The 25,559-nt window shown below is 43.2% G+C and overlaps 1 protein-coding gene across 1 annotated transcript in view; it reads left to right on the top strand.

Moving 5' to 3' along the window:
• The window catches only part of LOC111949849 (CUE domain-containing protein 1), a 58,915-nt gene that overhangs the window by 12,166 nt on the left and 21,190 nt on the right, over positions 1 to 25,559 (top strand). Inside the window, 1 exon segment of the mRNA XM_070434209.1 lies at positions 22,049 to 22,773. Coding sequence (XP_070290310.1) covers positions 22,456 to 22,773 — 318 coding nt within the window. The 5' untranslated portion in view covers positions 22,049 to 22,455.

The following is a 25,559-nucleotide window of genomic DNA, read 5'->3' as shown; positions in this document are numbered from 1 at the left end:
ACACAGATGTGCCTCGAAGCGAGCATAAAAGGCATTTAGATTCGTCTGGTAGGCTCGCGTCACTGGACAGCTCGCGGCTGTGTTTCCTTTTGTAGTCCGTAATATRTTTCAAGCCCTGACACATCCGACGAGCGCTAGAGCCGGTGTTTTAGGATTCAATCTTAGTCCTGTATTGATGCTTTGCTTGTTTGATGGTTCGTCTGAGGGCTTAGCAGGATTTCTTATAAGTGTCCGGATTAGTGTCCCACTCCTTGAAAGCAGCAGCTCTAGCCTTTAGCTAAGTGRGGATGTTGCCTGTAATCCATGGCTTCTGGTTGGGATATGTACGTACGGTCACTGTGGGGACAACGTTGTCGATGCACTTACTGATGAAGCCGATGACTGAGGTGGTATACTCCTCCTCCTACTTCAATGCCATTGGATGAATCCCGGAACATATTCCAGTATGTGCTAGCAAAACAGTCCTGTAGCGTAGCAACCGCGTCATCTGACCACATCTGATCACTGGTACTTCCTGCTTTAGTTTTTGCTTGTAAGCAGGAATCAGGAGGATAGAATTATGGTCCGATTTGCCAAATGGAGGGAGAGGGAAAGCTTTGTATGTCTCTGTGTGTGGAGTAAAGGTGGTCTAGAGTTGTTTTTCCCACTGGTTGCACATGTGACATGCTGGTAGAAATGAGGTAAAATGGATTTAAGTTTGCCTGCATTAAAGTCCCCGACCACTATGAGTGCCGCTTCTGGATGAGAATTTTCTTGTTTGCTTATGTCCTTACACAGCTATTTGAGTGCAGTCTTTGTGCCAGCATCGGTTTGTGGTGGTAAATAGACGGCTACGAATAATATAGATGAGAACTCTCTTGGCAGATAGTGTGGTCTATAGCTTATCATGAGGTATTCTACCTCAGGTGAACAATACCTCGAGACTTCTTTAATATTAGACATCGCACACGAGCAGTTATTGACAAATAGACACACACCCCACCCCTCGTCTTACCAGATGAAGCTGCTCTATCCTGAAAATGCACGGAGAAGTCAGCCAGCTCTATTTTATCGGTGTCGTCGTTCAGCCACGTCTCGATGAAACATAAGATATTACAGTTTTTAATGTCCCTTTGGTAGGATCGTCTTAATCGTAGATCGTCCAGTTTGTTTTCCAATGATTGCACGTTGGAGGGAAGTGGTGGTTTACCTACTTGTCTGCGAATTCTTACAAGGCACCCCACCCTCCTCCCTCTTTTACTCCGTCTTTTCTTCACGCTGATGACAGGGATTTGGGCTTTGTCTTGAGTCTGCAACAACGCTAAGGAAGGGGCACCACCAAGCAAACCTGTCAAACGCTGAAAACTGAACTAAAGACCTCAGTTTAAAAGCTGACAGTGTTTTTATATTATTTTATTTTATTTTGAATCTTGCGGCTCTGTTAGCAGCACTCACAGCAATTTAGCCTATCTGTCCCGGGACAGATTCCCCTGCCAGATTCTGTATAGGGGMAGCTACGCAAAAGCCCAGCTAGCCTAGCTGGCTCGGCGGTCTCAAATGGAGGCCCCTATTGAATGTTTCCAACGTTGCAGGAGCTGCGTTTACTTTGCTTTGTTCCGGGYCAATGTTCCGGGACAATTGCTACATTGGCTTTCAATGTAGCAATTGCTTGCTTGCGGAGGACTACAGGAGCGAAGTAGCTACTCTTAGCAAGCAAGTAGCAAACCTACATAAGCTACTGGGGAACCCACGCCCACCTACTTTTTATTTTTCTTCCACCCAAGTAGCCGGACGCTGCTCTGGGCTGGTGGAAGTTTCGCTGCCGTGCTAGGCAGGGCTCTCCACAGCCGACTGGCCGGTGCTAGGCAGGGTTCCATCCCCGAAGGTGTCTCCCCCTTCCCTGGAGAACGGAGCTGGTCTCAACCCAACCAGCCTTGGAGGTACGCCACTCGCCGTGGAAGTCGAAGAAGGCGTCCTCTGGCAACGGGCGTCTCCATGGCGATGTTGAGCCTGGAACTGACACAGACCAGAAACAGCTTTGCCGCCCTGGATCCAGAAGTTCCGGCGCCTTCGTCCGTGGTGGCTTTCCAATCAAGATCGGATCCGGAGGTACCTGCGTCTTCGTCCTCGGCTCTGTCTCCCTCACTGGTAGCTTCTACCTCGGGTTCAGATCCTCGGAGCTCCCAGCCTCACCAGACCGTGAGGCTGCCTGAGAGACCGGCCCATAAAACATCACCAGCTGTCATCATAGGCGTGAAACATCTCGGTTCCCAATGCAAAAACCCTGTTCTACCCAGGAGCACAGGACATAACAAGGCTGTTTCCGACTGTTCTACCACAGATGCCGAGAGCTGACACTGTCGTAGTCCATGTGGGGTCAAACGACATCAGGAAGGCTAGCTCTGAACATTTGAAAATAGATTTTAAAGAACTGATTTTAGCATTAAAAGACTCCAAAAAATGGCCAATAATTTCAGGGCCAGTACCATCGTTGGGCCGCGGGTGTGAAAGATTCAGCAGACTGCTGGCAAAAATACTATCTGGCTAAAATACTACTGTAGCTCTGCTGGAGTCACTTTTATTGATAACTTTGACACCAGGATGATTTGGATGGACTCTGTCATTCTTGTAGAGTATCTTCTGTTTCCAGAAGGACTCTGTCCACGCATTTCAAGGCTGCGTTGAAACAATGACTGGTACATGATCCAAGACCAGCTCAGTTAATCCCTACCATTGTGACAATGAGTCGTCATAATGCTGCATCAAATGCACATGATTTTAGGGGCATTGGCAAACATAATGTAAGTCATTTAATTTATGTACCCCTAATTGCACTGAATACATCTGTTTATCCTACAGCTATTGTAAGCAGTAATCATGCCTATAAACAAGAATTACACTGTTAGCACTGAGGCGGTGTGCAATAGTAGGAAGACCACTTTATGCAGCTCACCCTGCACTATCAGTTCCAATGTAAATACCACAAGTAAGTCTACCTCTGATAAGCTTCCCAGTAAAGCATTAAAAACAAGCCCATATTAACATATGTAGCCTAAGAAACACTGTCCATGAAGTCAATAACTTGCTTGTAACAGATGACATTCATATTCTGACTATCTCTGAAACTCACTTAGATAATACCTTTGATACAGTGTAGCAATACATGGTTATAACATCTACTGAAAAGACAGAAATGCCAACGGAGGCGGTGTTGCGGCCTATATTCAGAACCACATTCCTGTAAAGCTTAGAGACGATCTAATGTTAAATACTGTTGAAGTAATATGGCTACAGGTTCATCTGCCTCACCTAAAGCCCATTCTTGTGGGAAGCTGCTATAGACCACCAAGTGTTAACAGTCAGTATCTGGATAATATGTGTGAAATGCTTGATAATGTATGTGATATCAACAGAGAAGTAGATTTTCTGGGTGATTTATATATTGTCTGACTGGCTATCATCAAGCTGCCCACTCAGGAGAAACTTCAAACTGTAACCAGTGCCTGCAACCTGGATCAGGTTGTCAGTCAACCTACCAGGGTAGTTCCAAACAGCACAGGAATTATATCATCAACATGTATTGATCACATTTTTTACTGCAGATATTTGCATTAGAGCAGTATCCAAATCCATAGGATGTAGTGATCACAATATAAAAGCCATATCTAGAAAAACCAAAGTTCCAAAGGCTGGGCCTAATATAGTGTATAAGAGGTCATACAATAAGTTTTGTAGTGATTCATATGTTGATTATGTAAATAATATTTGCTGGTCTGTAGTGTTTAATGAGGAGCAACCAGACGCCGCATTTATGAAACTACTTATTCCAGTTACTAATAAGCACGCACCCATTAAGAAAATGACTGTAAAATTGTTTAATCCCCTTGGATTGATGAGGAATTGAAAAATTGTATGGTTGAGAGGGATTTGGCAAAAGGTATGGCAATTAAGTCTGGAAGCCCAACTGATTGGCAGACGTACTGCAAATTAAGAAATCATGTGACTAAATGAAAATAAAAAGAAACTACACTATGAAACAAAGATAATTTATATAAAGAATGATAGTAAAAAMCTTTGGGGCACCTTAAATGAAATTTTGGGGAAAAAAGGCCAACTTGGCTCCTTCATTTATTGAATCAGATGGCTCATTCATCACAAAGCCCACTGATATAGCAAACTACTTTACTGACTTCTTGATTGGCAAGATAAGCAAACTTAGGGATGACATGCCAGCAACAAACGCTGACACTACACATATCGGACCAAATTATGAAAGACAAGAATTGTACTTTTGAAATCCGTAAAGTCATGGAAAATTCTGAGGGTAATAGCAGATGATATTGCCACTCCTATTTGCCACATCTTCAATTTAAGCCTACTAGAGAGCGTGTGCCCTCAGGCCTGGAGGGAAGTTAAGTCATTCCGCTACCCAAGAATAGTAAAGACCCCTTTACTTGCTCAAATAGCCGACCAATCAGCCTGTTGCCAACCCTTAGTAAACTTCGGGGGGAAAATGTGTTTGACCAGATTCAAATCTATTTTACGGTAAACAAATTGACAACAGAATTTCAGCATGATTATAGGGAAGGACACTCAACAAGCACAGCACTTACTCACACAAATGACTGATGATTGGCTGAGAGAAATTGATGTTAAAATGGTTGTGGGGGCTGTCTTGTTAGACTTCAGTGCAGCTTTTGACATTATTGATCATAAGTCTGCTGCTGGAATAATGTATGTGTTATGGCTTTACACCCCCAGCTATAATGTGGATAAAGAGTTACTTGTCTAACAGAACACAGAGGGTGTTCTTTAATGGAAGCCTCTCAAATATAATCCAGTTAGAATCAGGAATTCCCCAGGGTAGCTGTTTAGGCCCCTTGCTTTTTTACATTTTTACTAACGACATGCCACTGACTTTGAGTAAAGCCAGAGTTTCTATGTATGCGGATGACTCAACACTWTACACGTCAGCTACTACAGCGACTGAAATTAATGCAACACTCAATAAAGAGCTGCAGTTAGTTTGAGTGGGTGGCAAGGAATAAGTTAGCCCTAAATATTTCTAAAATTAAAAGCATTGTATTTGTAACTAAACCCTAAACCTCACCTTAATATTGTWATAAATAATGTGGAAATTGAGCAAGCTGACATGACTAAACTGCTTGGAGTAACACTAGATTGTAAACTGTCATGGTCAAAAAATATTGACGCAGTAGTAGCTAAGATGGGGAGAAGTCTGTCTATAATAAAACGATGCTCTGCCTTCTTAACAACACTATCAACAAGGCAGGTCCTGCAGGCCCTAGTTTTGTCACACCTTGACTACTGTTCAGTTGTGTGGTCAGGTGCAACAAAAAAGGACATAGGAAAATTGCAATTGGCTCAGAACAGGGCAGCACGGCTAGCCCTTGGATGTACACAGAGAGCTAATATTAATAATATGCATGTCAATCTCTCCTGGCTGAAAGTGGAGGAGAGATTGACTTCATCACTCCTTTTATTTATGAGAGGTATTGACATGTTGAATGCACTGAGCTGTCTGTTTAAACTACTGGCACATAGCTCAGACACCCATGCATACTCCACAAGACATGCCACAAGAGGTCTCTTCACAGTCCCCGAGTCCAGAACAGACTATGGGAGGCACACAGTACTACATAGAGCCATGACTACATGGAACTCTATTCCACATCAAAGTAACTGACGCAAGCAGTAAAATTAGATTTTAAAAACAGATAAAAAAACACCTTATGGAACAGCTGGGACTGTGAAGCAACACAAACATTGGCACACACACACACACACTAACATGCACAATACATACACATGGATTTAATAATTTAGATATGTGGTAGTGGTGGAGTAGGGGCCTGAGGGCACACAGTGTGTTGTGAAATCTGTGAATGTATTGTAATCTTTTAAAATGGTATAAACTGCCTTAATTTTGCTGGACCCCAGAAAGAGTAGCTGCTGCTTTTTCAATTCCCTCATTTTCTTGTTGTGTATTTAACCCTCTGTTCGTCAAGGGGGGGTACTGTCATAATTTCCGCCGAAGTCGGGTCCTCTACTTGTTCGGGCGCTGGTCGGCATCGCCGGTCTTTTAGCCATCGTCGATCCACTTTTCATTTTCCATTTGTTTTGTCTTGTTTTTCCACACACCTGGTTACAATTCCCTCATTTTCTTGTTGTGTATTTAACGCTCTGTTCCCCCCATGTCTTTGTGTGGGATTGTTTATTGTAGTGCTTGTGCACGTTCCCCGTGAGCGCACGACGGGTTATTTTTGTGCCCATTTATCTTGTTGTTCTGGATGCCGTTGGTTTTGCTTAATAAATCTCTGGTTATTACCCAGTTCTGCTCTCCTGCGCCTGACTTCTCTGCCGCCAATTATGCACCCCGCTACATGGGGATCCATAATAAATACAAATATAAAAGCAGTACTCATTAAAGAAAAAGACATTGTCCAGTTCGAGGTGAGTAATCGCTGTTCTGATGTCCATCAGCTCTTTTCGGTTACAAGAGACAGTAGCAGCAACATTATGTACAAAATGAGTTACAAACAATGCATAAAAATTAACAAAATAGCACAGTTGGTTAGGAGCCCGTAAAATGGCAGGCATCCCCTCCGGCGCCATTACTATATGTAGAGTTGAAGTCGGAAGTTAACATTCACTTAGGTTGGAGTCATCATAACTAGTTTTTCAACCACTCCACAAATTTCTTGTTAACAAACCATAGTTTTGGCAAGTCGGTTAGGACATATACGGTGTTCATGACACAAGTAAGTTTTCCAACAATTGTTTACAGACAGATTATTTCACTTATAATTCACTGTATCACATTTCCAGTGGGTCAGAACTTTACATACACTAAGTTGACTGTGCCTTTAAACAGCTTGGAAAATTCCAGAAAATGATGTCATGACTTTAGAAGCTTTGGATGGGCTAATTGACATAATTTGAGTCAATTGGAGGTGTACCTGTGGATGTATTTCAAGGCCTACCATCAAACTCAGTGCCTCTTTGCTTGACATCATGCGAAAATCAAAAGAAATCAGCCAAGACCTCAGAAACAAATTGTAGACCTCCACAAGTCTGGTTCATCCTTGGGAGCAATTTCCAAATGCCTGAAGGTACCACGTTCATCTGTACAAACAATAGTATGCAAGTCTAAACACCATGGGACCATGGACCCGTCATACCACTCAGGAAGGAGTCGCGTTCTGTCTCCTAGAGATGAACGTACTTTGGTGCGAAATGTGCAAATCAATCCTAGAACAACAGCAAAGGACCTTGTGAAGATGCTGGAGGAAACGGGTACAAAAATATCTATATCCACAGTAAAACGAGTCCTATATCGACATAACCTGAAAGGCCGCTCAGCAAGGAAGAAGCCACTGCTCCAAAACTGCCATAAAAAAGCAAGACTACAGTTTGCAGCTACACATGGGGACAAAGATCGTACTTTTTGGAGAAATGTTCTCTGGTCTGATGAAACAAAAATAGAACTGTTTGGCCATAATGACCATCGTTATGTTTGGAGGAAAAAGGGGGAGGCTTGCAAGCCGAAGAACACCATCCCAACCGTGAAGCACGGGGGTGGCAGCATCATGTTGTGGGGGTGCTTTGCTGCAGGAGGGACTGGTGCACTTCACAAAATAGATGGCATCATGAGGTAGGAAAATGATGTGGATATATTGATGCAACATCTCAAGACTTAAGTCAGGAAGTTAAAGCTTGGTCGCAAATGGGTCTCCCAAATGGACAATGACCCCAAGGATACTTCCAAAGTTGTGGCAAAATGGCTTAAGGACAACAAAGTCAAGGTATTGGAGTGGCCATCACAAAGCCCTGACCTCAATCCTATAGAACATTTGTGGGCAGAACTGAAAGAGCATGTGCGAGCAAGGAGGCCTACAAACCTGACTCAGTTATACCAGCTCTGTCAGGAGGAATGGGCCAAAATTCACCCAACTTATTGTGGGACGCTTGTGGAAGGCTACTCAAAACATTTGACCCAAGTTAAACAATTTACAGGCAATGTTACCAAATACTAATTGAGTGTATGTAAACTTCTGACCCACTGGGAATGTGGTGAAAGAAGTAAAAGCTGAAATAAATCATTCTCTCTACTATTATTCTGACATTTCACATTCTTAAAATAAAGTGGTGATCCTAACTGACCTAAGACATGGAAGTTTTACTCTGATTAAATGTCAGGAGTAGTGAAAAACTGAGTTTAAATGTATTTGGCTAAAGTGTATGTAAACTTCCGACTTCAACTGTACCTAACAATACACATAAAAATGAAGAAGTTAAGAAATATTAGAATGTTGTTATTGTACCCTCTAAGTGGCCTAGGCCTACACTCTGGCCTATCACTTGACATGTTAATGGAACGTGTGTATGTGGTATGTAAATTATGGATCAGCAGTGTATGCCAAAGTCAAGAGTTGGGAAAGAGAACTGGGGCCTAATAGGGGTTCAACTCCACAGGAGCTGCACTTCATTCAAAATAAATGTGTCATCAAAGACATTTGCCGTTCTGGTTCCTCCTTGTCCATTAAAACTCCATATTTCTCAGGTCCCACTGCTTACTGTGACTGCTGAAAGCCTTTGTGCTTCTGATGTGGAGGAGGCAGTTGGAGCCAGACATGTCAGACTGTGATTTATTACACACCACCTCGCTATCACTTGGTCTTGGCTCCTCTTCCCTATCACTTCTGTCATCCTGTCGCCAAGATGTTGTGGTTGGCCAGGGCTGCAGGAGCAACGTGCAAATTATGCAGCGTTGTTGAATGGAACATTTCCTTTTTTATTCCGGAAACCTCTTTTTAGGTCCTCTGAATAATGACAAAGCGTCAAAAAAAAACTTTAGAATCCTGTTAAATGAACTCTACCTGTTTGATACTTCTACGGAATTTAGAGTTATGCATGGGTGAAATTTTGGCAAACGGGACAACGTGTCTAGAAGTCTCTTGTGAATGTCTCACTCAATAATGTATTGACTGAACGTCTGTGGCATACTGTCAATACTGTCTATACACACCATTATATACATACATATTTATATTCCGCACTCTGACATTGCTCGTTCTGATATTTCTTTATTTTTATTTTGGGTATTTGTGTGTATTGTTAGGTATTACTGTACTATTAGAGCTAGAGCTAAAAACATAAGCAATTCACTGCACCTGCGATAACATCTGCAAAATATGTGTACGCGACCAATAACATTTGATTTGATCCCATATCAAGACCCCATATCAAGACCCCAGGTGATTGTCTCAGAGTGTTAAGCAATGACCTTTCTCTCGACAGCATCTCGCCCCCTCCTCGCTAAAGGCGTATCTGTCTTCTGCTTCTGTTGTGGAAGGGTTATCTCATCTGACAACTTCCTGTTTCCCATTTCCTCACAGTGATTGAAGCCCTCTCTTTGTGGCACCAAAGCCTCACCAAATCAATGGTGGCCAATTGTTTCCAAAAAACGTTTCACAATAGATAACAGGCCTTATATAGTTTTTTTATTGATTGCATCACATGCAATGACTTGTAGCTTTTACCCTTTTAAGGGATGGATGAGATTTGATTTAGACTATGCCATATAAGAGTTATTGAAAAATAATAATGCTACAAACCTAATAGCCAGGTAAATAGATGAATGCAGGGATGGTGTGCATAACAGATCACAGTGAAAATATGATTACACTGAAAGGCCTGAAACTTGTACTTCAAAGCCACATGACTGAATAAATGTTATGTTTATGGATTAGTCTTCAGTACAGTCAGGCCATGGCCGGATGCTCCTATTGTAATGCTACACGATGCTCTGTTGTGCTAATGTAGATAGGGATAATGTCTGGGTCAGGCTCTGTTGAAATAGACCCTTTCTGGTTGCTTTTGGGCTCCTTTGTCAGCTGTGAAAACAAGATGAGATGGGAAGAGGTCTTGTTTGCAGAGGGGCACAGAGTCCACTCCCTGTCCCATGGAATCACCCCTATTGGAAGTCTGGGGGCCACTGGGCTTGGCGCCACTGTGAGTTCATTGTGTGAGGCTAAGTTAATACACAAACTAAACGTAGACTTGGACGGATTTGAGAGTGAGGGCCACCATATTGTTTTACTTGGTACTTGGATATATTCCCTGTGGTACTCATGCTTCTTTAATATCTACAGATGTTTTGAACGATCAATGAATTATTTGAATCAGACTTCACTCTTATTCGTACATTATTGTATACCATTGATCTTCTGCTTCTTTATACATTTTACATTTACATTTTAGTCATTTAGCAGACGCTCTTATCCAGAGCGACTTACAGTAGAGTGCATTTAAAAACATTATTACATTTTTACATACTGAGACAAGGATATCCCTACCGGCCAAGAGCAGACGCTCTTATCCAGAGCGACTTACAGTAGAGTGCATACATTTTATTACATTTGMTTTTTTTTTACATACTGAGACAAGGATATCCCTACCGGCCAAACCCTCCCTACCGTCCAAACCCTCCCTAACCCGGACGACGCTATGCCAATTGTGCGTCGCCCCACGGATCTCCCGGTTGCGGCCGGCTGCGACAGAGCCTGGGCGCGAACCCAGCCCAGCCTGGGCGCGAACCCAGCCCAGCCTGGGCGCGAACCCAGAGACTCTGGTGGCGCAGCTAGCACTGCGATGCAGTGCCCTAGACCACTGCGCCACCCGGGAGATTCCATTATAAGCAGCTTTAGTGAGTGAGTCGGTGATGACGCTACTGCCCCAAGCACTGGATTCAAAGCCTGCTTCTCAAAATGTTGTTTTTAAGAGCTGCAGCATCTGGCTGTCGTGCTTGGCCCGCTGGCAGAATATGATCCCTTTTTTAATTCACATCATGTGCACAATCTGAGAATACTTGCTTTACCTTAGACACAGTAAAGAGAAACTAATGTGTGCATGCCGTGTGTATGTTTTTAAATTCTCAAAATAGCAATGTATGTGTGCCTGTGTGCAGCTTTTGCCCTCTGACATGGCTGTAGCTATTAATGTATAACTGTGTAGCCTAACCGGTGGTTCTGGGTGAAGACTGTCATGACAATAAAACTACCCATTATAACCATTACATTTTTTGTGGGACGAACAGCTGACTGAAGACGGAACTGCCAGGCATTCGTGTGGATGAGTTTGTTTCTGCTGTTACATGGACTCTACAAGGTGATGAAACTTTGTTGCTCCTTGCTGAAACAAGCAAGGTGTTGTAACAAACACATCTTTGGTTGCTTAGGCAACACCCCCCTCCCTGCAGCAGCAGAACAGTCAGGAGCGGGGGAGAGGAGAAAATGTGTTTTTTATGGTGACCGCGGTCATTTGGCTGACCATTAACCGTCATCCAAAATTCCATGACCGTCACAACCCTAGCCAGAGCCGGCTCTAAGGGATGGCAATGCCCCCCAGATAGAATTTGTGCCCCCCACACACACACAGTTTTGTTCCCTCATGAACATAACAAATGATATATGAATTACAGTTTTGCCAATGTAGAAAACATTGTCAGGCCTGACAGTAGCGCAGACCGGGACAGAGGCTATGCTGGGTGTGCGCTCATGATCTGAGGAGGGGGGATGAAATAATGTCATATTTAGTAGTTAAAAATGGAGGGTTTTTTTTCTCAGAGGGAAAAAGTTATTCACTTTTCCAGACAGCTACAGCTAATAATAGGCTAGCTACTAGCTTCGTTAAGTGTTGGTAGCGGCTAGCTGAATAATTATAGCTGGTTAATCAGCATGGATATCCAAAAATGTCTGGGCACTGCCAAGAGCAACAGAGGACCACCATGTCGAGTGCGATGCCGAGCTCACATAGCAGCCTGCTGGCCCAACCACCGAGGTTGAGGATCCTAGCAGCCCACGCTGCCTGTTGACCAACAAGATCTAGACGAGCCAGGGCTTAGCACCAACAGTACGAGGGTAACATCACAACAAGCACCTGCACCTCCGTTACCCCAGCCACTAGTACCTGACGACATGTTGGATCTAACCAAAACTTACCAGGGGAAGCAGAGTTTATTGGTTCTTGCAAAGTGAAATCGAACCACAGCTAGCAACAACAAATGGACTTCGCTCAGTGTTCTTCAAAGATACGGCAGGTCTTTGTCAGCAATGCCGACTGTGCTGTTGGCACTGAAACATGGATTTGTGCGAAAATATTTGGATTTGTTCGAAAGTTCCTTCACTTGGAAGAACGTATAGCAGTGAACACAGATGCAGCATGTTACATCAACGAAAAGCCCAAATTGTCCAGCTGGCATTTGAGAGCGACCTAACAAGTACATTTCGTCAGGAAGTTGAATGGAATCAAACTTCTCATGAGGTTCAACACCGCATGGAGGAGGCTGCAACTCGTCTAAATAGTAAGCTACAACCTTTATGGCTCTGGCCACCATGCCAGCATTATACATTTATTGGTTTTCCCTCACTGGTTGTTTGGCTGATTTTTAAATGTAATGTATAGTTTAGGCATTTTGCTTTTTACTTCAATGCATCCTTTAGATTTATCTGTGATTCTTAATGTCATTTCTTGCTTTTGCGGATCTAATTGCTTTTGATAGATATAGAGCTTTGCGTTATTTGACGGGTATAGGGACAATGACCATTAATTGTGCTCTAAAATTGACAGAGCATCTAACGTTATCTTTTCATTGTGCTGACTCGTTCTGTCCATGGTTCTGAATCAATGATTACGGTGTGTGCTGTTTTAACTTCTTATGGCTGCAGGGGCAGTATRGAGTAGCTTGAATGAAAGGTGCCCAGAGTAAACTGCCTGCTCCTCAGTCCCAGTTGCTAATATATGCATATTATTACTAGTATTGGATAGAAAACACTCTGAAGTTTCTAAAACTGTTTGAATGATGTCTGTGAGTATAACKGAACTCATATAGCAGGCAAAAACCTGAGAAGAAATCCAAACAGGAAGTGGGAAATCTGAAGTTGGTCGATTTTCAACTCATCGCCTATCGAATACACAGTGGGATATGGATCAGTTTGCACTTCCTACAGCTTCCACTAGATGTCAACAGTCTGTAGAACCTTGTCTGTTGCCTCTACTGTGAAGTGGGGCCGAAGGAGACAGGAATGAGTCAGGTCTGCCATGAGCTGACCATGCTCTGACCATGCGCGTTCACATGAGAGGGAGCTCTGTTCCATCGCACATCTGAAGTTTATGGAATTGTCCGGTTGGAACGTTATTGAAGATTTATGTTAAAAACATCCTAAAGATTGATTCAATACATCGTTTGACATGTTTCTACTGACTGTTACGGAACGTTTTGACATTTCGTCTGCTTTTAGTGAACGCACTTCCTGACTTTGGATTTGTTTACCAAACACGCTAACAAAAATAGCTATTTGGACATAAATGATGGACATTACCGAACAAAACAAACGTTTCTTGTGGGAGTCCTGGGAGTGCATTCCAATGAAGATCAGCAAAGGTAAGTGAAGATTTATAATGCTATTTATGAGTTTTGTTGACTGCACAATTTGGCGGGTAACTGTATGGCTTGCTTTTGTGGCTGAACGCTGTTCTTAGATTATTGAATATTGTGCTTTTGCCGTAAAGCTTTTTGAAATCTGACACAGCGGTTGCATTAAGAACAAGTGTATCTTTAATTCTATGTAAAACATGTATCTTTCATCAAAGTTTATGCATTTCTGAACATTTCTGAACCAATGTAAACTGAGGTTTTTGGATATAAATATAAACTTTATCGAACAAAACATATATGTATTGTGTACCATGAAGTCTTATGAGTGTCATCTGATGAAGATCATCAAAGGTTAGTGATTCATTTTATCTCTATTTCTGCTTTTTGTGACTCCTGTCTTTGGCTGGAAAATGGCTGTGTTTTTCTGTGATTTTGCGGTGACCTAACATAATCGTTAGTTGTGCTTTCGCTGTAAAGCCTTTTCGAAATCGTACACTGTGGTGGGATTAACAAGAAGTGTATCTTTAAAAGGGTGTGAAATACTTGTATGCTTGAGGAATTTTAATTATGAGATTTCTGTTGTTTGAATTTGGCGCCCTGCACTTTCACTGGCTGTTGTCATATCGATCCTGTTAACGGGATTGCAGCAATAAGACGTTTTTAATGTGCATATCTTGGGCTACCAGTCTTCGTGGGGCTTCTCTTCAACATTACATGTGTATATGGCTGCATTTCCGACAGACCTCCATTTTGTATGTATGACCAATACTGTGTGTAGCCTACTAAAACAAGGAGGCAAACTTTCCCTCTATCATTAATTTGCATTACACAGTCATTGTATGATGGGCTACTGTAAAAGTGATGTCATTGTGCACAATAATTTGCTTTTATGAAAATATTGCGCACCTGGAGGAGTGGCGGCTTGGTTATGCTCATTGTGTAGTGTCACAAATTGGACAGAAATGTAGCCTATATAGTTATTATTGTAGTTTAAGCTATGAAGCCTGGAAGAATCCTGTCGCGCTGATCTGTGGCGTGTTTGGTAGGCTCAAATGAATTGTAGCTARGGCTGCATTTTGGATACACATGCAGTAGTGGGGCGCATATCTTGTGTAAAGTGACGGTTGTTTGATGTGTACGGCTACATTTCAGGATATTTTTGTACTTTTGAACAGTAGTAGAACCAATCTATCTTTGTGTTATTTGGGCTCTGAATCAATTTTAGGCATGTCTTCTTGGAGCTGGGTCTGGCACTAGCTGGGTCTGGTACTAGCTGTAGTCTAAGTGGGTGTCTTGGATCTATCTGGCTCTCTCATGCAGATGGCTGGCATAACAGCCGTTGCATCCTGAGAGCTAATAAGGGTGAGTTTATTGTCATTATTGTTGTGCCTTGAGAGTGGGGGAGGGGGATTTCCATTTCTGCCTTAGTCTTTCTGCCCCTCTGAAGAAAAGTGGGCCTCACTCTCTTCAAATGGCTGTTGAACACATGTGAAAGGCGCAGGGCAGGACTGTGAACTAGCTGGTCTTGTTGGGAGAATGAATGGCAGAGCATAGATGGAGGGAAGAGACTATAGTTAGACTAGCCAAGACTCAATGGACTTTCAGTCATGTGTCTGTGAAGATGTAGGCCTATAGAGTATTGACACGGACAGTCTTACCATTTCTGTGGGAGATTTAGTAAGAAACTACAGAGAAGATTTTCATTCTTGTGTTTTACAGCCACTTGAGTGTGGATTTATCATAGCTGAAATTATATTTTCTCCCGTAAATTAGAGATGTATAAATGGAGCTTTCTCTCCCTAAATAATGTGATAGTCTAGCAGCAGTGGTCAACACAGGAGATTAGAATGTCCCACCTACAGTAGGATGGCCCCAGATGGAATGCAGGGGTCTGGTTGTCATGGGGACAGACAAGCCTGGGACTCGTAACCGTGTTMGGAGATGGAGCCTACCATCTGAGAAGACTGTAACCCTTGAGTAATGAGATCTGTTCTCCACTACATAGGTAGGCTATTTAGAGAGGAGATTTATTTTTTTATTTTTTTAATGTATTTTTCTGTTGTCATCATGTTCCTACATATTGAAACCCAGATTAATTKATGATCATCCCCTCCTCCATTTTCTGCTTAACTGTGTTAATGTAGGCCAGTTTAAAGGGCTCCAGCATCAAAGTGAATGACTGGCTACATTTAGTCATTCAGAGTATGTTGCTCCACATAGATTACACTCATCTAAAGTAACTATCAGATGGTGACTTCCTAGTACTCTTTTGTATTTGTTCTTCGTACCTGCTCTAGCACAATGAATATGATGGATGGAAGGTAAGCCCAGCTCCGGTGACCAGGGTTGCGCTGCTGTTTCCTTTTTGTTCACTGTGTGTTGGGAGACAGCCACCACCACACATACAGGCCCAGGAGGATGAAGAACAATGGATTCCATGCTAAATATAGCAGGTTCTTAGGTGCAGATGAATATGGTTTTGTTGATGTGAAGAGGTCTGTGTGTGAAGGAGAGAGGAGTCTGTGGCTGGGCCTGGGTTCTTTGCTGAGATGCGCACGCTTAGGCCTTGATATACATAATCAACTTTCTGAAAAAAATATGCAGATTTCCATCATCTTGGGATGCTGGTACAAAAATAGGGATTTTGAGCCCAAAAGAAGGAAGCTATAATATGTATTTTCGATAGGGAAATGTTTACAAGTAGGGGGTGATTTTGGTCCCATAATGCTGACAGTTATTCTACATGTATTTTTATAGCCRGGAGATGGATCAGATGCATCATTTATAATATTATCAGCATTCTTTACTGGAAAGTTGGGGGATTGAGCCTTTGTAGTCATCACTGATTGTATCCAAGCGTTTAGTAGTCATAAGGAAGAATTATGATGTTTCTGGCATGATAATGTGAAGACATGACAAAGTGTTCTATCATAAAGCGCTTTATCATATTGTCTGACATCCTGTTTCCTGGCTGGCCAGTGACGTCCTTGCCTGGGGAGCCCAGTGTCCCAATCTGCCGGCGTGAAGGTAACTCGCCCTTTCAGCAGCACGTACACTGTACGTTCGAATGTGACCTCAACAGACCAGACCACACAAGCTACAGAGGGTAACATGGTAGAAACAACTATGGGCAGAAACCCACTTTAATAAGTTCTGCTTAACTGGCATTATGACTGACATCTCCCATTGACATCTACAGGCTTAAAGAGTTGATGGATAATGTAGGTCAAAGTGAAACACTTTCTAATTTCCTAGCTAGCTAGCTAACAAGCTTGTGTGTGCAGAGCAGCACTAGTTAAAAAGACGTCTTTTTGTAGTTAATAAATTCTGTAGTGTCCTTAACTAGCATTAAAAAAGTTAATACATTCTTCTCTAATTAAATATCTCTCTCTTTAATTTCTGAATCACACTTGTAACGTTGTCAGTAGGCTACAGTAACCTATGTTTCAGAGGGGGAGGGGCAGGTAAGGGGGATACCTAGTCAGTTGTACAACTGAATGCGTTCATCTGAAATGTGTCTTCCGCATTTAACCCAACCCCTCTGAATCAGAGAGGTGCGGGAGGCTGCCATAATCGACATCCATGTCTTCGGCGCCCGGGGAACAGTGGGTAAACTGCCTTGCTCAGGGGCAGAACGATTTTTACCTTGTCAGCTCGAGGTTTCGATCATGCAACTTTTCAGTTACTGGCCCAGCACTCTAACCACTAGGCTACCTAGGAAGCATACACAACCACGCGCGCACACACTGCCAAAGATTTTCAGCTGGCATGCAGACGCAGCAATACGTTTCTGAGTGACAGATGAGGGCTTTGCATATGCACTTTGTTGCCATTTTTGTGGGACAAGAAAAAAATGCCTGGAACATAAAATACCGTTATTAACCGGTTCCCATGCTCTTCAAATAAAGGTTATCTTCCGGAACAGTATAGATCACTTTCGTTTCCGGTTCTGATTCGGTTTATCTAATCATTTTCTGTTTTTTTGGTTCTGTTCCCTGAACCGGTTCCAACCCCTGGCTCCTATAAACTTGACGTTGGTGCTCATGGGTCCTGTTACAGGCTTTGGATTTACCATTTATGTTTTGAGCTTGGACTTTAGCAAGTATAGCTTGTTAGCACATAGGACACACCGATTTGTGTCACCTCGTTGGTCAGTATGTGTTACATCTGTGCTGGTTGCCATCTCCTTGGTGGGAAGGTGTTTCACCTGTGGTGGCCCAGGTGCTATTTAAGAGTGGCTGGCTTAGTGCTCCAGTTGTCTTGAGATAAGTAGAGGGTCAACACCTTTAGTTGACTCTCCCTATCTGATTTCCTTTGTCTGATTTCACAGATTTTTGTTTTGCTCCACCTTTTTGGTTTGTTTCCTGTCTTCAAGTTTGGTGTGGGTGTTTCTTTTGTTTACCTCTTCTTGATCAAATGTACTGGGCAGTCATGGTGGGTGTCTTTTTAGTTTCCAGTTGTTGTTGTTGCTAGTCAACTTTCAGTGGACACTCCCATGAGTGTCTTTCAGAACCCCCTTTGTTGGGTTGTTGTCAGTGACTCTTTGTTATTTCCTCTTTCTGTATGAGCAACATTTTTTGGTTTTCTTGCTGGGGAATGTAACAGTCCTTTTACATGGAAATGACCTGCCTTCCCTCTGACTGTCTACTGCAGAGAGGATGCACAGGACACCAGGTGAAACATAGTCATGTGCAGCACTGGTTTCAATAGTCCTCTTGAACAATGCCTTTTGAGATTAGGTACCTTCCTTGGGATAATCCACTTTACAGCAAAGTTTCCACAACCGTGAGAAGACCCGCTGTCTCAGTCTCACACGCACACACTATCATCAGTGCCAAGGCGTGATGACCCTGTTTACATCAGAGCCGGTCTCCATGTAAAAGAGAGGAGGGCGAAGTGACGGACTCTGTCTGTGCTGCTGGACGGGGCCTGGCACTACCATGTGGGTTGGGCTGGCACTGGATGCATTGTTCCCCCATCGTAGCCAGGGATTTCTCTTCCCAGCACTACAGGGACAGAGAAGAGGGAGGGAGGGCGAGGGGGAGAGTAGTGATAGCTATTAACCAGAGCATCGAAAGGACACTCCAGTTCCTCTCAGAGGACCCTTACATTTTTTAAATTCTTCCCCCCTGGCCTCTTTCTTGTAATGGAAACCAGGATGAGGAAAATCCAGGTACTTGGACCCAGAGATGACTCCTAGCTATAGTCCTAGTCAGGGATTCTATAGTCCTAGTCAGGGATTCTGGCACTTGTCAGGGATTCTGTGAACTAAACCGTCACTGCAACTCTGCTCTCTGTTTCAGCTGTGGAGAGGTAACCCGAAGGTAAAGGATCTTGTTTCCTATTCTAGTGTTTACTCTGCATAGCATAAACTTTTATAACTAGCAATGTAAATACACTACATGGCTGCTCGTTGAACATCTCATTCCAAAATCATGAGCATTAATATGGAGTTGGTCCCCCCTTTGCTTCTATAACAGCCACCACTCTACTGGGAAGGCTTTCCACTAGATGTTGGATCATTGCTGCGGGGACTTGCTTCCATTCAGCCACAAGCGTGTTAGTGAGGTCGGGAACTGATGTTGGGCGATTAGTCCTGGCTCGTGGTTGGCATTCCAATTCATCCCAAAGGTGTTCGATGGGGTTGAGGTTAGGGCTCTGTGCAGCCCAGTCAAGTTCTTCCACACCGATCTCGACAAACCATTTCTGTATGGATCTCGCTTTGTGCACTGGGGTATTGTCATACTGAAACAGGAAAGGGCCTTCCCCAAACTGTTGCCACAAAGTTGGAAGCACAGAATCGTCTAGAATGTCATTGTAAGCTGTAGAGTTAAGATTTCCCTTCACTGGAACTAAGGGGCCTAGCCCGAACCATGAAGAACAGCCCCAGACCATTATTCCTCCTCCACCAAACTTTACAGTTGGCACTATGCATTGGGGCAGGTAGCGTTCTCCTGGCATCCGCCAAACCCACATTCTGCCATCGGAATGCCAGATGGTGAAGCGTGATTCATCACTCCACTTACTGCGTTTCCACTGCCCCAGAGTCCAATGGRGGTGAGCTTTACAGCACTCCAGCCAATGCTTGACATTGTGCATAGTGATCTTAGGCTTGTGTGCGTGCGGCTGCTTGGCTGTGGAAAGCCATTTCATGAAGCTCTAGACAAACAGTTCTTGTGCTGACTTTGCTTCCAGAGGCAGTTTGGAACTCGGCAGTGAGTGTTGCAACCGAGGACAGACAATTTTTACGAGCTACATGATTCAGCACTCGGTGGTCCCGTTCTGTGAGCTTGTGTGGCCCACCACTTCATGGCTGAGCCATTGTTGCTCCTAGAKGTTTCCACTTCACATTAACAGCACTTAAAGTTGACCAGGGCTGCTCTAACAGTGCAGAAATGTTCTGACCTGACTTGTTGGATAGGTGGCATCCTATGACAGTTCCACGTTGAAAGTCACTGAGCTCTTCAGTACGGGCCATTCTACTGCCAATGGTTGTCTATGGAGAGTGCATGGCTGTGTGCCTAATTTTATACACCTGTCAGCAACGGTGTGGCTGAAATAGCTGAATACACTAATTTGAAGGGGTGCCCACATACTTTTGGCCATGTAGTGTATGTATCAAGTTTGACTCCAGGCAACAACCAGATGTTTGGTTATTGAGAACCCATGTTAACGTGTAGCCTAGGTGTGAGCTCCCATAACAACTCAAAGGTTCAGAATTTGACATTACCCTTAGCCAAGGGGTTTTAAAKAAATGTGTCCAGCTTGCTAATAATCACCTAAATGAAAGCTCTACAGTTAGGGAGCAAAAAGGATAGAGGACAATTTGTTTGCACATTTTTTGCTGATGTTGATGGCAAGGAAATATAACTTGTTTTCAGTGCGGCCCTACAGACCTCGGCCAAAGGTAGCCCCCAGGGGGAAATGAATTTGAAATCCCTGCCTAGCCTCTGAGAATCTGACAGGTCTGCAACTGAATGTAGGCTTAAACCAGGCTAACAGTTGTGGAATGGGGCATTTTTGTAAGCTCCGTCAAGCATGACAGACCATGGAGTGCATGACAGACCTTGGAGTGCATGTCAGCCAATGCTCAACATCCAGAGAGCTGGTAGATGGCCAGTCGGAAGGTCAATAGGTCACAGACTAGTATGTTGCATGACACTTAATGTTCGAGCCATTGGTTTAGAATGGGTCTAAGCTCAAAACATTTTGAAACGGACTGTTTGGAGTTTTCCTTGATATTCATCTGACACATTTCTGTGGTGCCTTTTTGAAAAACTGTCCGCATTTGCTTTTAGTGGTTAAATGGAAAGAATTTCACAGTGGTTTGAATGCCATGAAAGGAATATCTGTTTGTGTCAATGTCAAGTGAATCCCCAGTAAAAAATCCATTCACTTATATCCATGTATTGTTTGCTGGTTATGAAAAACCAGTCCATCAGTTGAGTAGTCCAAGGTCATCCAGACACATTGACCCCTCTGTCACCAGGCTTAATTCTCGCAAGGTCCTTCAATTGTGTCAGAGAGAAAAAAAGGGACAGCTAAGCAAGCCCATGCTAAATGCATCACAGATCTTCATGTGGGTAATCCTCATTCACCAATGGCACCTTGCTTTGCTCTTGCTGCATGTTTTTTTTTACTGCTCTCGAGCGCTTGTCCTGGTTTGTGGTGGCTGGCTGGTTCTGGTTGATTTTCTGCTGCAGCTGTCACTCCCTCCATGCCCTTACCCAGCCGTTCCAGTAGCATCTCAGTCAGTCAGTCAGTGGTCTAGTTGGTCTCATAGACGTCCATTAGACTAATCTGCCATGGCCTGATGTCGTCCAAAGTAAGCTGGGGGTTAATCTGGGCACCAGTTTGTGCTTGTTGTATAGATTAGTGTGTGTGTTGCTCGTCCCCCCCACTGCTTGGCACACAAATTCATGGCGTCTGTTAGCAGCAGCTTGGCCATCCATCCTACTTTCTCTGGACTGGATGTGTGTAGGCCAATGTTTGGGTTCCTCCTTCAGGCCTGGTTGGCAGAACGTTTGTTCCTCTATGGCTCTTATTTGTCTCTGGGAGAAAGAAACAGGCTTTGTTTTAGAAACTGGAAAGTGAGACTGCAACTGTATATCCTAGCCTTGTTGGTGAGTTGGATTATGGGCGTATAACGTGATTCAAAATATGATATTCTCCTACAGTGCTGGCCATGTAAAGTTTCACCTTTTTCATTCAAATGCCAACTGTTTAGTCTACAGACGTTGTCTGGGTTGCCATGGTAATGCCTGGCAAGGTTGAGCAGAAAGGCAGAGTGGGGACACAGTCCATCTTTCCCCATGAGATACCCTCTTGGACAAGGCCATGTCAAATCTTGTGGAACCATGTCAGTTTTCCCTATTCTATTTCAATGGCTCTGGGGCTGTAGCCTTTTAGCCAGTAGTTGTATTGAGCCTAGGTGCTTTATTGGGATTGGAGCCTAGGTGATTTCTTCTCAGTAGAGCCTAGGTGATTGCTTCTGTGTAGAGCCTAGGTGCCTGTTAATTAAAGGAGCAATTAACTGTGCGTATTACAGAAACCTGGTAGCTTTGCTAACTCGTTCATACCCCCCCCCCACCCTCCTTATCTCCCTCTCAGGTGCTGACTGTTTTAGACCAGAGATGCAGGTTCCCCAATTTGGCGCTCCCCGGACCTGAAACTGGTGACGGGACTGAGGAGTGGACACAAACCAAAGAACCCCTTCTCTACAGCCAGCCGTGTTGGATGCAGCTGAATAACAAGCTGAGGAGGAGAAAAAGAAAGAGCATTCGATTCTTCCGCTCCATTCAGAGGACTGCCATCCATGTGGTGGTATGATGAGACTGTGAGTCAGGAGAAACACAATCAGACGGGAGCAGAGTGATAAAGGGAGAGAAAGAAAGAAAGAAAGAAAGAAAGAAAGAAAGAAAGAAAGAAAGGCAAGAAAGGTGGAGGATTAAGGGTGCGAGGTGAGTGTCTAGGTGCCCTCCTAACCCCTAGGTGATAGCACCAGTCAGGGCAGCAAGATGACCAGCCTGTTCAGGCGCAGCAGCAGTAATGGAGGCTCCAGGGGAGGTGGAGGAGGAGGGGGAGGCAGTGGTGGTTCCACCCCAGGAGATCTCAACAACAGCCGGCCTAACCGACAAGTCCGGCGCCTGGAGTTCAACCAGGCCATGGAGGACTTCAAYATCATGTTCCCCACCATGGATTACGAGGTCATCGAGTGCGTCCTGCGTTCCAACAACGGGGCGGTGGACGCCACCATCGACCAGCTCCTCCAGATGAGTATCGACGGAGAGGGATCAGATGACAGCTCTGACTCCGATGATAGCATCCCACCAGAGGTCAGTCAGTGCAGGGTCACTGACTCTCTTCACTTAAAAAATACAAATACAAATGGCAATAGTACTGTTTGTCCATCTTGAGACGCTGCAGTGAAGATCCTTGCCAGCTGGTCAGCACATGCTCCGAGTATGCATCCTGGTATTTCGTCTGGCCCCGCGGCCTTGCGAAAGTTAACCTGTTTAAAGGTCATCCTCACATCGGCTACGGAGAGCGAGATCACACAGTCGTCCAGAACAGCTGGTGCTCTTATGCATGGCTCAATGTTGCTTGCCTCGAAGCGAGCGTAGAAGACATTTACCTTGTCTGGTAGGCTCATGTCGCTGGGCAGCTCGCGGCTGGGTTTCCCGGTGTAATCTACGATAGTTTGCAAGCCCTGACACATCAGTCGCGCGTCAGAGCCAGCATAGTAAGATTCGATCTAAGTCCTGTATTGATGCTTTGCCTGTTTTGAATACTTGTCGGAGGTCGTAGCTGGATTTCTTATATGTCCAGATTAGTGTCACGCTCCTTGAAAGCGACCGCTCTATCCTTTAACTTCTCTGCGCTACGGATCCCTTTTACGGGATCATTTTCCTAAACAACCGCTGAATTGCAGGGCGCAAAATATTACATTCTTGATCGTACAATATGCATATTATTGTTATTATTGGATAGAAAACACCTTCTAGTTTCTATAGAAGTTGGAATTTTGTCTCTGAGTGGTACAGAACAATTTCTACAGCACTTTTCATGACAGGGTTCAGATTTCAGAAATTTTTACCTCTGATCTGGGGTCTGTTTTTAAGGCGACAGTGAATGCTATGAAGAAACCGACACTGCCTCGTCTTCCTCTGGGTGTCTGTACGTCATCACGTTTTCAATGAAATCGATGGGACATTCACAGCCATTATAAAAGACCAAAATGTACAGAGACCCCCCTTTCTCATCGTGCGCCTGAAGCGTGAAGGACATCGGACCTGCCTCGTTCCAAATCGTTTTCTAACCAGCAATATTTCTCCGGTCATGTTTTCAGTCGTTATAGTTGTTAAAAACATCATAATGTAGTTAATTTGAACCGTTTTATAGCAATTTATATCCGTTTAGTGCGATTTTGAGGAATTTCTTTGTTGTGCACTCTGAAAGTTTGGACACGTTTTAGGGTGTCGGTCGTTGGTGGTGGACATTTCGAGGACAGAGGACATCTATCGACCAAAAGACGTTTATAACATAGAAAGGATACATTGCCCAAGAATCTGATGGAAGAACAGCTCAAAGTAAGCAATATTTAATATGATAAATCGTGTTTCTGTCGAAATATTTTAAACGCATATTTCGCCATTTTGTTTGGTATAGCTTCACTTGGCCAACCCTGTATTGAAAAGTAAGGATAATTTTAAAAATGTAAATCAGCGGTTGCATTAAGAACTAATTTGTCTTTCGATTGCTGTCAACCCTGTATTTTTTAGTCAAGTATATGATTAGCTTTCAATTAAACTAGATCACTCTGATAGATGACGTCAGACATATTGAGGCTTGATTTCCTAGTATTTTTATTGTGTAACCACGGTTTTGTATGGCTAAATATGCACCTTTTCGAACAACTGTATATGTATATTGTAAAATGATGTTACAGGAGTGTCATCGGAAGAATTCTGAGAAGGTAGTGAAAAAATTTATATATTTTGGCGGTGATTACGTTATAGCGCTCTTTGGCTGGAATCGATGCTCTGGTAACGTTTGCACATGTGGTATGCTAACTTATCGATTTTTGTGTTTTCGCTGAAAAACGCTTAGAAAATCTGAAATATGGTCTGAAATCACAAGAACTGGGTCTTTCCATTGCTATGCTTTGTCTATTTTTATGAAATGTTTTATGATGAGTAAATTGGTCATACACGTTGCTCTATCTATAATTCTAGTCGATTTGTGATGGTGGGTGCAATTGTAAACTGGATTTCTACCTGAAATATGCACTTTTTTCTAACAAAAACTATCCTATACCATGAATATGTTATCAGACTGTCATCTGAAGAGTTTTTTTCTGGTTAGTGGATATCAATATCTTAGTTGAGCCGAATTGGTGATAGCACTGAAGGAGAAGAAACTGATGGAGTTAGAATAGTGGTGTATTTTGCTACGTGTTTAGCTAATAGATTTACATATTTTGTCTTCCCTGTAAAACATTTTAAAAATCTGAAATGGTGCTTTATTCACAAGATCTGTATCTTTCATCTGGTGTCTTGGACTTGTGATTTAATGATATTTAGATGCTACTATCTACTTGTGAAGCTATGCTAGGTATGCTAATCAGTGTGTGGGGGGGTGGGGGCTCCCGGACCCGGGGTAGAGGCTCGTTAGAGGTTAAAAACAACCTGAGGATTGATTATAAAAAATATTTGACATGTTTCTACGACCATTACGGATACTTTTTGGAATTTTCGTCGAACGGAACGAGACTTTGGTTTTCTGAACATAACGCGCAACCCAAATAGCGTTTTTTTGTTATAAAAGTAATATTTATCGAACAAAAAGAACATTTGTTGTGTAACTGGGAGTCTCGTGAGTGCAAACATCCGAAGATTATCAAAGGTAAGCGATTAATTTGATTGCTTTTCTGACTTTCGTGACCATGCTAATTTGGGCTAGCTGTTCTAGCATTGATTGATACACTCACAAAAGCTTGGATTCTTTCTCTTTAAAGCATATTTTCAAAATCTGACATGATAGGTGGATTAACAACAAGCTAAGCTGTGTTTTGGTATATTTCACTTGTGAATGCATGATTATAAATATTTTTAGATAAATC

Source organism: Salvelinus sp. IW2-2015, linkage group LG22 (genome assembly GCF_002910315.2).
Source record: "Salvelinus sp. IW2-2015 linkage group LG22, ASM291031v2, whole genome shotgun sequence".
Classification (NCBI taxonomy): domain Eukaryota; kingdom Metazoa; phylum Chordata; class Actinopteri; order Salmoniformes; family Salmonidae; genus Salvelinus; species Salvelinus sp. IW2-2015.
The sequence above is the reverse complement of the archived record's forward strand: the minus strand, read 5'-3'. Positions and strand labels throughout refer to the sequence as shown.